Source organism: Podarcis raffonei, chromosome 2, assembly GCF_027172205.1.
Source record: "Podarcis raffonei isolate rPodRaf1 chromosome 2, rPodRaf1.pri, whole genome shotgun sequence".
NCBI classification, from domain to species: Eukaryota; Metazoa; Chordata; class Lepidosauria; order Squamata; family Lacertidae; genus Podarcis; species Podarcis raffonei.
The window spans coordinates 84,115,863-84,128,287 of NC_070603.1; the positions used below are offsets into that span (position 1 = coordinate 84,115,863).

General features: G+C 42.0%; 1 protein-coding gene across 5 annotated transcripts in view; it reads left to right on the forward strand.

Moving 5' to 3' along the window:
• Positions 1–12,425, forward strand: part of FLNB (filamin B) — an 82,421-nt gene that overhangs the window by 30,937 nt on the left and 39,059 nt on the right. For all 5 annotated transcript variants that reach the window (XM_053377922.1, XM_053377918.1, XM_053377919.1 and 2 more), the window contains exons 8-18: positions 429–626; positions 2,373–2,510; positions 4,085–4,211; positions 5,276–5,412; positions 6,172–6,365; positions 6,766–6,879; positions 7,657–7,800; positions 9,716–9,839; positions 10,183–10,343; positions 11,286–11,376; positions 11,837–12,006. In XM_053377922.1, the coding sequence (XP_053233897.1) occupies positions 429–626; positions 2,373–2,510; positions 4,085–4,211; positions 5,276–5,412; positions 6,172–6,365; positions 6,766–6,879; positions 7,657–7,800; positions 9,716–9,839; positions 10,183–10,343; positions 11,286–11,376; positions 11,837–12,006 (1,598 nt within the window). The remainder of the gene's footprint in view (positions 1–428; positions 627–2,372; positions 2,511–4,084; positions 4,212–5,275; positions 5,413–6,171; positions 6,366–6,765; positions 6,880–7,656; positions 7,801–9,715; positions 9,840–10,182; positions 10,344–11,285; positions 11,377–11,836; positions 12,007–12,425) is intronic.

Below are 12,425 nucleotides of genomic sequence, written 5' to 3' on the forward strand. Positions count from 1 at the left end.
AAAACTGGTAGACATAAGTCTAAATAAATCTAGCAGCGTTTTCTGCAAAACAAGCAGGCAGGACCTTGGTATAAAGATAAGGAGAATTCTGGCTGCAAATGTCAAGGATGTATTATCAGGCATTTCGCAACTCATTTCCTCAGGCTGCAAACCTTGAGGTCCTCCTGCTTTTTGTTATGGATCATTATCATACTCAATAGCTTGTGGGTTCTTTTTGGAAAAGCTAAACTGGAATTTCGTGACAAAACAATGTGTTCTTGAGGGGAGATGGTCTCCATGTCCCATTTCCTAACACCCCAATTTGGCTATATAGAGTGTGTATTTCCTTGGCCCTCTTTCCACTGGGATGTATACTGGCCAATATAAAAAACTGGGAGACTTCCCTAATTGTGGAAATAATTTTTGAGCTCCTATTTTGTATCTTGTAGGGGCTGGTGTTGGTGATATAGGTGTAGAAGTTGAAGATCCTCAAGGGAAGAACCCCGTGGAAGTTGCAATAGAAGACAAAGGGAATCAAGTCTATCGTTGCGTGTACAAACCTCTTCAAGCTGGTCCCCATACCATTAAAGTGGCGTTTGCTGGAGAGCAAATTCCCAAAAGCCCTTGGGGTATTCATGTTGGTGAAGGTATGTGTTTAGGGCAGACGTCTAACTATTTAACCATATTACTGGATACATGTGCACATTAAGTGCAGTATCTATGAGACTCTCTAAACATGGGAATTTAGTCTTTTGGCTTGGATAAAGCAGTTCAATTCTTGCATGAAAGTCATTTCCCCAAAAAAAGACTTTTAAGTGTTAGTATCTTATCACATTTAACTAACTGGGTTTTATCAGTCTTGTCATCCTAAATGACCGCATTGCTCCTTCTTACACTTTTAGAATTGAGCTTTCTTGCTGTGTCTCTTTAAAACCAACTATATTCACTTTATTTTGTATCACAACTCTCTTCCCTTCTTGAACTGACACTTGGCTTTCTATTCCATCCTTGCCTGCTCCTGTGCTTTCAGACCTCTGCTCACCTCTCCTGAGCTACTTTCAATTTGTGAGATGTTGGACTTCACTGCTATTGGCTTCATAGTTGGGCAAGCTCTGTCGGTAAGAGGGTGTGCAGGGTGACCTTGTGTTGCTGAGTTTTTTCTGAACACCTAGTCAGCAGGTTTGCAGCCCTAAGCAGAAGTGGCTGGGTTGTATGAAAATGTTGCAAGCAGCAGGTCAGGCTTCAGGCAGTCTCGCAAGAAGTCAAACGGCTTAACCACAAACTGCCAAACTTTGTTGCAAGGAGCTTGAAACTGAACTTCGGCTTGCTGCTACATCCCCGGTTTGTTGCATCTACAGATGGATGTAGAAGTAGTCAATGCAGATTGGCTGGGGATGAGAATTCCCTGCATGCTTGCAGCAGGACAGCTTTTTGTGGGATGAATTGGTTTTCCCTCCAAGGAAATGGTTGCCAACTCCAGAAGGAAATGCATGGAGTTGAGCTGTTGGGAGCCCAAGCCCGCATGCCTCACAGTCCAATTTCATGGCTAGGCCAAATACTGACAACTGTGAGCCTGCTTACCTCCCATAAATCATCATTCTGTATGTGGTCTTTTTCACACTGTATCCAGTGGTTTCTGCATACAGACCTGCTTTCCCTAATGGTGACGGTGTTCAGGAAAGCATGTTTAAACTCTTGTGTGAATTATATTTCCCCACCTCCATGGTATTGTTCATTTCAGGCACATCTGCATGGGGCTTCCTCTGGGGATTAAATTTGCTAATTTAGGGGCAATAGCAGGATCAGCCTAGCAACACTGTCTCCACCATGCAAGGTGCAACCTCTCTATGAGATGCTCCCTGTCTCATGCTATGTTTCACTTCTTGCCCTCTTCTTCACCCCTCGGAACCTGAGACTTCACTGGGGGGAAAAAAGTCTGATTCAAACTGGAAGGTTTCATCTGCATGCATGCCCTAAGGCAATATGCCCTCCTAAGTGTGAAATTTTGAAAAGGAGGATACTTTGCTCCTTTTACTATTGTAAGGCCAAAAACACTTTCCTTTTTTTAAAAAACAACAAGTTTCTCCAGTTTCCCTGGTCTCTCATGCTGATGTAAATTTCTTAGTTTAGTTCATTTAAACGAGACTTGTGTTTGTACATAGTGAAGCAAAAAACATGCAACCCCCAGTTTTATGTTAATATAATGTGCATTGACAGCCTCAGTCTTGCCTCCTTAAGACTGCAAAATGGTGTTCAGGTTTTACATTTCATAAACTTAAAATCTCATCCATCTTAAAGCAAGCTGAGAGAAACCGTTCCAGACTAGCTTGGCTAAGTTAAATATCTATAGGAATCAAAGGCTGTATTGATGTCTGTCTGCAATTCGCTTGCAGCGTGCAATCCAAATGCCTGCCGTGCCAGTGGTAGAGGCCTCCAACCTAAAGGAGTTCGGATCAGAGAAACCGCAGACTTCAAGGTTGATACTAAAGCCGCAGGGAGTGGAGATATCCATGTGGCAATAAAAGGACCAAGTAAGTGCTCGGCTTCTTAGCATTGCTGGGGCTTTGGGGTGGGGCCAGGGAAGTTTGCAAAGGGCTTAAAAGTGTAATCCATCGGCTTGTGATTCTGGTATCTGTATGTTGACTTTATCCCCTGGGGAAACTCCAGAAGTGAAATGGAGCCGCTCTTTTCTCTCTCATATCTAATTGCACAAGAGGAGACTAGGTAAACATGGCTGGAAATTTGAAATGACTGGTTCTTTGGGTGTGATAACCGCCTTGTTTACCTGTTTATACAGAAGTAATCTGAGCTGTGCAACTGCTTTAGTGGGTTTGGAAAGGCTTGAACTTCTACTTCAGTATCTATGGTGCAAAGCTCTTGGACAAAAGGGTGTGTGTGTGTGTAGCAAAAAACGTTCAGTAATAATGTTTCATGACAACATTGCTCAAGAAATGTGAAGCAAACATGCAAAAGGGGAAGAAAGGTTAGGCCAAACTAGACAAGATGGTATCAGGTGCCTGCATTTCTTCGCTTATCTGCCTGAATGGAATATAAATAAGAGGCTGTGTGTGTGTCAAACTGATAACCAAATGAGATGTGTGGCTGAGGAGTTCCCCTCTGTTTCAGAAGTGGTTTACCTAGGGAAGTGTAAATACTGGAAACTAATGGAACTTGTATTAATTGTTTGAAATACTCCTCAGCTGCTGGAGGTAACTTGGACATGATCCGTCAGTTTTTATGCAACTTGACTGTTTCAGGATTTCAGACCGTCATTCTTTTCCTTGTCTCAGACTTGGTAAAAAAATAAGTGAAACTTAGCAGTTAGGATACTACATTTTACACATTTTTGGGAGTTCCTACCTTAAAGATGGGTACTCAGAACTGAACCCCAGGATCATTTCCCCTCTGCTTCACTTTAGCAAGTTAATGCTCCATTCAGGAGTCATAATGGACAGAAAGTCCCCCGCTGGCTTGCTGGTCATATGGCAGACACCTTTTTCTACTCTTGGATCACAGTACAGCTTGAAATAGATGCAGGGCTTTGTTACCTTCTGGCCCCAGATCAAAATGAATGGCAATCCTTTTCAGCCTTTTACAAATTGGTGGGGATTCTGGCGGGTCTCTTGCGAGCTGTAATGTGCTTAAAGCGTTGGCTACGGCAGGGTTGCCAACTGTGCACTGTTAAAGACAATAGTCTTGTATCAACAAACTTCGGCATATTTAGACTGTTGCAGGAAAATTAAATCAAGTAAGCATTCCCCAAATACTTGTGGTCATGAGGTCTGATGAAGCCTAAGCTTCCCTTGTTTTAACATGACACGCATAATTCTTTAGACTAAGGAATAACATAAGGGAATGAGTTAAGCGAGGTAACGTAACACTTTCACTCATCGATCTCTTCTGGAAATATTTATGCCATTTTTCTTGCATGACAACTTGGAGGCCATTTCTCCTCCTTGCAAACTATTTCTGGTTGGGGGGGGGGGAATGACTTCATTCTTAGCAATTGTTCTTAAACTACTGGAAAGGGGCAAAATTGCCTGTAACCAGAGGATTGAGGCTGTAACTATGGAAGGCTAATGCTAGATTGATGATATTTCTGCAGAAGGTCTGGAGGAACTTGTGAAACAAAAGGAGTATGTGGATGGCGTGTATGCTTTTGAATACTATCCAGTAACCCCAGGAAAATACATTGTGACAATCTCATGGGGAGGCCACAACATCCCTAAAAGGTGAGTTAGAACATCCATTTCAGGTTTGTTTGTTTTTAGCAATGGATGTGTATTCCCTACCAAACAAATTGGAACTGCTTAAGTTTCCACATCTGCCCAGAGCAAATTAACGGATGGCAGTACCATTGTTCGGTCCCAGCTCCTGCCCACCTAGCAGTTCAAAAGCATGTCAAGTGCAAGTAGATAAATAGGTACCACTTCTGGTTCACCAGAAACAGCTTAGTCATGCTGGCCACATGACCCGGAAGCTGTCTGTGGACAAACACCGGCTCCCTTGGCCTATAGAGCGAGGTGAGCACGCAACCCCAGAGTCATCCGCGACTGGACCTAATGGTCAGGGGTACGTTTACCTTTTAGTGTCTAGTACAAGGGTACTACCCTGTTTGGACAAATTGTATATTTCAATTTCTGAAGAGGTGGACTTATGTCTGCTGCATTAAAACCAAATCCTGTGGCACCTTAAAGGCCAACAAACTCTTGTGGCACAAGCTTTCATCTGTATTTCTAGGTATCGGATTACTATTCGGTAGCACCAAGATTATTCAGATTTTATCTAAAGAGTGGAATTTTAATGTAGGCAACCTTTGGAATATCTGCCGTATTTTAACTTTCATTGGCCCCCGTCTGTTTTCCAAGTGATGCACCACATAGAGGTTAAGCTCCCACTTCATCTATCTGTAGCTCCCGGTCTTTTAGCTGGACAGAGGTGATTGCACAATAAGCTCTGCCTTGTTCTGGATTCAGGCTGTAACTGGAATCGTTGACAGTGTAGTGAAGGATAGTGGTGACCATTGCTGCTTTCAGTCCCAAGCTTTTCCTAGAGTCCCAGGTGCATCATATCCTTCCTCTCCTTACCCAGTCTATCTAATCTGATTCCAGTGGCAGAAATGGAAAAGAAAGGAAGAGTTTGTTTTTTTAAGTCTGGATCCAATCCAGGAGGCGCTTACAAAAATGCAGGATGACAATGTTTCTAGTTAGCTACATCCCTGTAGCTCTACTTGAGCCCATCCTTAGTATCTGATATTAATTGCTCCTAATCCTGCTTTCTGATGTTTCTGTCATAGCCCATTTGAAGTTCAAGTAGGCCCTGAACCTGGTCCTCAGAAAGTAAGAGCCTGGGGGCCCGGCCTTCATGAAGGCGTTGTTGGTAAATCTGCCGACTTTGTGGTAGAATCCATTGGCCCAGAAGTTGGATCCTTAGGTAAGGACTTGCCTGGCTTGCCCTGCTTTGCTAAATGGTTATTGCATTTACGTGATGCCTAGCTAACGTCACATGGAGGAAGTCTCTCAACATCACATTGCAGTGGGTGTGGAACCACATCCAATTGGATTTAAAAGAAATTGGTTTGTATAGCACTTCTGACAAGAACAATGATGACACTGTCCTCCACCCAGTTTTAGCATGACAGGCAGTAAATGTTGGCTGATGCCTTTGCTTCTCATGGTTTTGTGAAGGTTATGATGTCTCTGGTAACTTCATTATTGACCCTGCCTTTCACCAGGCCCCAGTGCTATAACACCCAAGGGGATGGACTTTTAAAATTAATTAGTATAAGCCATTTTTTCCTCCTAGAAGCTCAAGTTGGCACACATTATTCTTTGTCCCACTTTCACCCCACTCTAACTTCACAACAACCCTGTGAGGCTGAGAGACTGTGAGTAGCCCCAAGGCCACCCAGTCCAGCACTCTAACCGCAACACTAAACTGGCTTCTGACAAAAGTGATGAGAAATTCAGCACATGGCCCCTGAAGCACAGTAACTGCAGTGAGTTTTCTGGTTTGCTTTGCAATAGATGGTTTCAGTTCAAATAAGGGTTACCTCAAACAAAACCTGCTTAACAGGCTCTAATGCTGTGGATTTAAAAAATGGTTTTGAACAGGCAACCCAAGGTCTTTGAGTCCTACTAGCTAAAGCATGGCACCTCTTAACAGCACTGCTAACATGTTTGCTTCTTTTAGGTTTTGCCATTGAAGGCCCCTCTCAAGCCAAAATTGAATGTGATGATCAGAACGATGGCTCGTGCGATGTGAAATACTGGCCCAAAGAGCCTGGCGAATATGCCGTTCACATCATGTGCGATGACGAAGATATCAAAGACAGCCCCTACATGGCGTTCATCCAGCCTGCTTCTCCAGGCTTCAACTCTGACAAGGCAAGTATCTGAGGAGCTGCCTCTCTCTCTCAAAAAAGCTGTTAATCTGTCAGCCTTCTGTATAAACTGTGCTAGATGGTATTCACGGTCAGGATTTAGCCCCAATTTAAAGGAAACTCACGACAACACCAGATATGAGTCTGTCGAAGGTTAGAAGTTCATTACAGGAGAAACTCCTTCCATTGAGGACCGGTGCAAATTTAGGCACTGGTGCATGTATGCTTTGCATTGTGAGATGTTCCCAAGAACATCGAGTGGAAAACTACTTATTTTAGCAGTGACATGCAAGGTGTATCCAGGTATCTCACTCGAACAAACTTTGGGCATTGTAGTCTGAGCTATTAACAACCTGTAAAGGTATGTTGACATATTCTCTTATGTTTCTGCTGATCTTTCTTAGGTAAAAGCTTACGGTCCAGGGCTGGAGCGGACTGGCTGCATTGTGAACAACCCTGCAGAGTTTACAGTTGACACAAAGGAAGCTGGGAGTGCCCCTCTGAGGATCTATGCACAGGTAAGGTCCAGAGTTCCAGGCTGCATTTGCTTCTCACTAAGTCATCTGGAACTGTAGCCTTGGAATTGTGTTCAGAAGTTGGGAGGGAAGTTGGGAGAAGTCTGACGGGCAGAAATACTTAAGATGCCATATGGCCACAGGCATCACAGAATGCTGGACTTGATGGGCCATTAGCCTAGTCCTGGCACTTGCCATATTGGCGACTGTGAGTATGCCCTGAGCCCAAGTCCTTATAAGATGCAGGGTCAGGTTTATTCCTTGATAGGAAAGAATTGCACTATTGGTCTTGTCAGCTTGTCCATGTTACCCAGGTGGTTGCTGGTACGTAGTGTGAATTTGTTCCTAAGTGGGAGTGGCTGATATTACAATCTGCCTGCCCTGTGAAATCTAGCTATAGCCTATAGGATTAAAGTGGAGCAAGTTTTATGGCTCTTTACATGGTGGCAGAGAAGAGAAAGCAGGAAGGGCTTCCATCACTTACCAGTATTGTAGATGAGAAGGTAAACAAAACACTTCTTCATCCTCTATACCTGTGTTGTGTTCTTGCCTACAAAAGGTTTATACATTCTATGTACTGTTAGAACATACGGTGCCACAAGGTATTGGAAGATGTTCTGCATGGAAGTCTTAAATGCTGACCAGTAAGCTTGCACTAAAGACTCTTGACTCGCCATCATTTGTGGTAAACCAGCAATGATAGGATTCCGAAACCTTGTCGGTCTGTATGTCGCCCCTCTTAAGAGGATCTACATTCTTCCTTTTCTTTTTTTTTAACAGGATGCAGAAGGGAATCCTATTGACATCCAAATGAAAAGCAAGCCGGATGGTATCTATGCCTGCTCTTACAATCCAACAAAACCAATCAAACATACACTTGCTCTTACTTGGGGAGGAGCTAATGTGCCCAATAGTCCTTACAGGGTAAGTTTTATTATTTTTTTTGTATAAGGATATTTATTAGAGTTTTCAAAGTTAATACAATCAAAAAGAATCAAAAAGAAAAAAAGAAAAAATAACAAAAAATAGAAAAATACAAAAAAGTTTAAAAACACATAAAGTTCACAATACTTATTTTTCATTAACATATTTCCCCGACCTCCTCATACCTCCCTTTTTTGTATTCCAGTTCAAATTGTTAGTTCAGCAAATCCTTATCAGTAATTTTTAATCTATTTCTGCACCTTTTCCCCCCCATATCACTCAAAACATTACAGCTGGAAACCACTTAATTTCTATCTGACATCATTCTAACATTCATTAATTTACAATATTTCTGTAAATAGTCCTTAAATTTCTTCCAATCTTCTTCTGCTGACTCTTCTCCCTGGTCACGGATTCTGCCAGTCATTTCTGCCAATCCCATGTAGTCAATCATCTTCATCTGCCATTCTTCCAGAGTGGGTAAATCCTGTGTCTTCCAGTACTTTGCGATAAGTATTCTTGCTGCTGTTGTAGCATACATAAAGAAAGTTCTATCCTTCTTTGACGCCAATTGGCCGACTATGCCCAGAAGAAAGGCCTCTGGTTTCTTCAGGAAGGTATATTTAAATACCTTTTTCAATTCATTATAAATCATTTCCCAGAAAGCCTTAATCTTAGGGCACGTCCACCAAAGGTGAAAGAATGTACCTTCATTTTCTTTGCATTTCCAACATTTATTGTCGGGCAAATGATAAATTTTTGCAAGCTTGACTGGGGTCATGTACCACCTGTATATCATTTTCATAATATTCTCTCTTAAGGCATTACATGCCGTAAATTTCATACCTGTGGCTTACAGGGTAAGTTTTAAAAACAGCTCAATAGCTGCAGCTCTTTATCCTCCAGTTGTAGCATGTCTTACAGTGTCTTATGCACAAACCCTTGCTTATGTTAACTGGCATTTAGTTGGGAGTATTACACTAAGCCCAGAGGTGGAAAACTGGATCCATCTGGCAGGCTGGATCTTTATGTCCCTTACCTGCTTGCAGGCCAAGTTTGACAAGTGGGTGGTGCCACCCGCCTGTCAGTCACCTGATACCAGGTGACCAGTTTCTTTAAAAGAAAAATGTGCTTGCAAGACTTGCAACAGAGTTTTGCTGCTGCTGCTGAGTAGTGCCTGAAAATTCTGTTTCAGCCCTATTCCCCGAGCACCCTCGACATCATACGAGGCTGTAGGGCAGGTCTCTTTTGTTTAGGCCAAAATGGTCTTGTAGGCCAAATGGAGAAGCCTGGTGGGTCTGATTTGGATGTTCTCCACTGCTGTTGTAACCAAAAGTTCAGTCGCTATGTGCCATCGTTGCACATAGTTTATGTGCCAGGCAAAAATATTCCTCTTTACCGAGGCCTTTGGCCATTAAACAATCTATGGTCTGTTAAAGCTTGGGTGGGAAAACTGTTGTTATGACTATTTTATTATTATGCTGTTTGTCATTATGCTTTTTATTAAGTTTTTATAATTATGCTCTGTAAAATGTGTTCTTAACGTTGTGCACTGTCCTAGGATCTTTTGATAAAGTGTGGTATATAAATTGAAATAATAATAATAATAATGACAATAATAATAAAATTAATAATGCACCATTAAAGATGTAAATGAGATTAGGAAAAGTTATGGCCATAAAATAAAGCAGATTCAGAAATACTCATGTTTTCTGGTCCTCTCAGTTCTTAAATACATTTTTAACTTTGGGGTTGCCACAGGTTTTGTAATCTTGTATTTAGGTCCCTGTTCATGATTTTATTTTGTCTCCACATTGTCGAATACTTACTGTAAGCCTTCCCTTTTATGGAGTGACATACAAATGTTGTAATCAAAGTGGCGCTTTCTTTAATTTGATGAAATGTTCCCCCCTAGGTCCAGATTGGGCAAGGCAGTCATCCCCAGAAGGTGAAAGTTATTGGACCCGGGGTGGAGAGAACTGGACTGAAAGCCAATGAACCTACTCACTTCACAGTAGACTGCACAGAGGCAGGAGAAGGTAAAACCAGAATCACGAACACCGTTAACCTAAGCTCTATCTGCTGCTGTTCCAGTGGAACTGTTCTAGAAAGAAATGTGCTAATGGAAGTGGCTGACAAAGCTGTTATGCCTGTGTAAATGTGTTAAGCAGGAGTGGGGAGCCTTGGACTCTCAAGATGTTGCTAAAATGCAACTCCTATCAGCTTTAGCAAACATGACCAATGGCCAGGGGTAGTTGGTAGTTCAACAACATCTGGAGGGCGTAGGGTTCTCCATACTAGGGGTCAAGCCACAACTACTGATATGAGGGAGCAATTGTGAAGTCATTTTACTAAAAATTGATACTTTTGTTTTCTTCCTAGGTGATGTCAGTGTGGGCATTAAATGTGATGCTCACGTATTGAGTGAAGAAGAGCAGGACATAGACTTTGGCATCATACATAATGCTAATGATACATTCACAGTTAAATACACACCCCCTGCAGCTGGGCGTTACACTGTCAAAGTGCTGTTTGCTGGAGAGGTATGTAGTTATGATGGTGGAGGGGGGAGTTGAGATGCCATTTTATATTGCTCTCTGGTTAGCTGAAGCTTCTGTATGTATGACATTATTGTATGACTGATTTATTTTTAAGCTCTGTTTCACGTCTCACAAAGGTTCACACCTGAAGTTCCTCAGGGTGGTTTATGATGAAGAACAGCAATTATAAAAACGTATCTGATAATATATAGAGATGGTTGTAGCAGATAAAAAAACACTTAATGGGCTCTTGATTTCATGTTCTGCAGTTGTTTCTGACTCCCTTGCAGTTGTCACTAATATTTGAAGAGCAAAATGAAATTCAGTGCTTGCTCTTTAGAAATGAAACAGATAATACAAAAACGGATAATAAATTTTATGTTCTCCTGCTCTGTGGCCAAGGGCTGATTGTAGTCGGAACTGATTCCAAACAAGAGTCCTTACAAGTTTCTCATTTAGCATCAGTTAAACAAAAATTTAGGGCACTTCTAAAAGCACACACCAAGAAATAGGAATGCTCGTTAAACCAATGGCAGAAAAGGTACCATGCAAAGCATCACTTCTTCTCTGTATGGCACTGTGGCATTTGTTTGAATGACCACTTGAAATGTTCCATGATATGTGCATTTAGGCCAAGGGTGGTCTAAGCAGGATCAGCATTGACCTTCTGGAGCAGAAGATTAGATTAATATTGGGGTTTCTGGAGTACACACAGAGTTGATTACTTAAGGTGGTCTCTGCCACAAAAAGTTGATTTTATTTTGGTATTCTTCGTAAATAGAAGGAAATCAATAGCTTCATAGTCTGGTGTATGTTTGAAGATATACATTTTGGAAAGATGCCCCGGGTGTCTCATGAGCTAGTTCTTTTGTATTTTCTTACTTGAAAAGAAAACTTACATTGCAACAAAGCTGGGTTTGTTGTTGTTGTTTTTTTGTCTTGAAGGAAATCCCTACAAGCCCTTTCAGAGTGAAAGTGGAACCATCACATGATGCAAGCAAGGTGAAGGCTGAAGGGCCTGGACTAAGTAAAACAGGTGAGAGTTCACCTTAACTTGGTGAGTGTGGAAGTTTGGGGGGCTGTCATGATAGCTGTTTGCTTGTTTCCTTTGTTTTCATATTAAAACAGAGCAATACCCAGTTTGCGCATACTCCTTGTGCAATGGACTCCCACTTAAGTAGAAGGGAATTCCTTTCCCTCTCCTCCTTCGCAGCTCCCTGCATGTATCCAAATCCAAAATGTGTTCTTTAGCCTTAGGGGACTGCAGTGGGAAGGAGAAGGAAGGGGAAATCCACTAGGACACTGTTGGATTTCTCCTATACAATTCTGTATTTAGGAGAGATCAGTCCATTGATACAAAAAAACTTAAACACAAAGAGTTCAGTTTGGTATTAGCCTGGCGTCTTCATTCTGTTAAAAGAAAAAGAAAGCATGGCACACCTTCTTTCTGAATATGCCTTAAGGGGTGATGATGTTCTACTTTTTCTCCTACTTAGGTGTGGAAAATGGGAAGCCAACACATTTCACCGTGTTCACAAAAGGTGCTGGAAAAGCCCCTCTGGATGTTCAGTTCAGTGGACCGATGGCAGGAGATGCTGTCAAAGATTTGGACATAATTGACAACTATGATTATTCACACACCGTAAGATACACTCCAGTACAGCAGGTAGGATTTCCTATAAGAGGTATTAATGTGATCTCTTCTGTCTCATGGCTTAGCCCCAGGCATCATGATAGCAGTAGGACCAGAGGAGGAGACCGTGATCTCCTCTCCCAGGGATGGTTTGGCTGAACTATCACTTTATGTTCAAAATGATGTTACGAGCTGCAACTTTCATTTTTGCCCCTAGTAGTTTAAGTATAGTGACTGCTGTGTAATCCTGCTCTTCTTGTGATCCCTTCCTGGTTTCTGCACTGAGGGCATCTGTATTGGTCCATTGATACAGGTGGTCTTTCATCTAAGCCATGTTCATTTTTATACCGAGATGATCCTTTGGGTATTTTGTGCAACTTTTAGGTGTCCATAATTTGGAGTAGCTGGGTTCTATAGGCTTTTGTTTTAGTTGGATCTCGGTAGCAGAAACT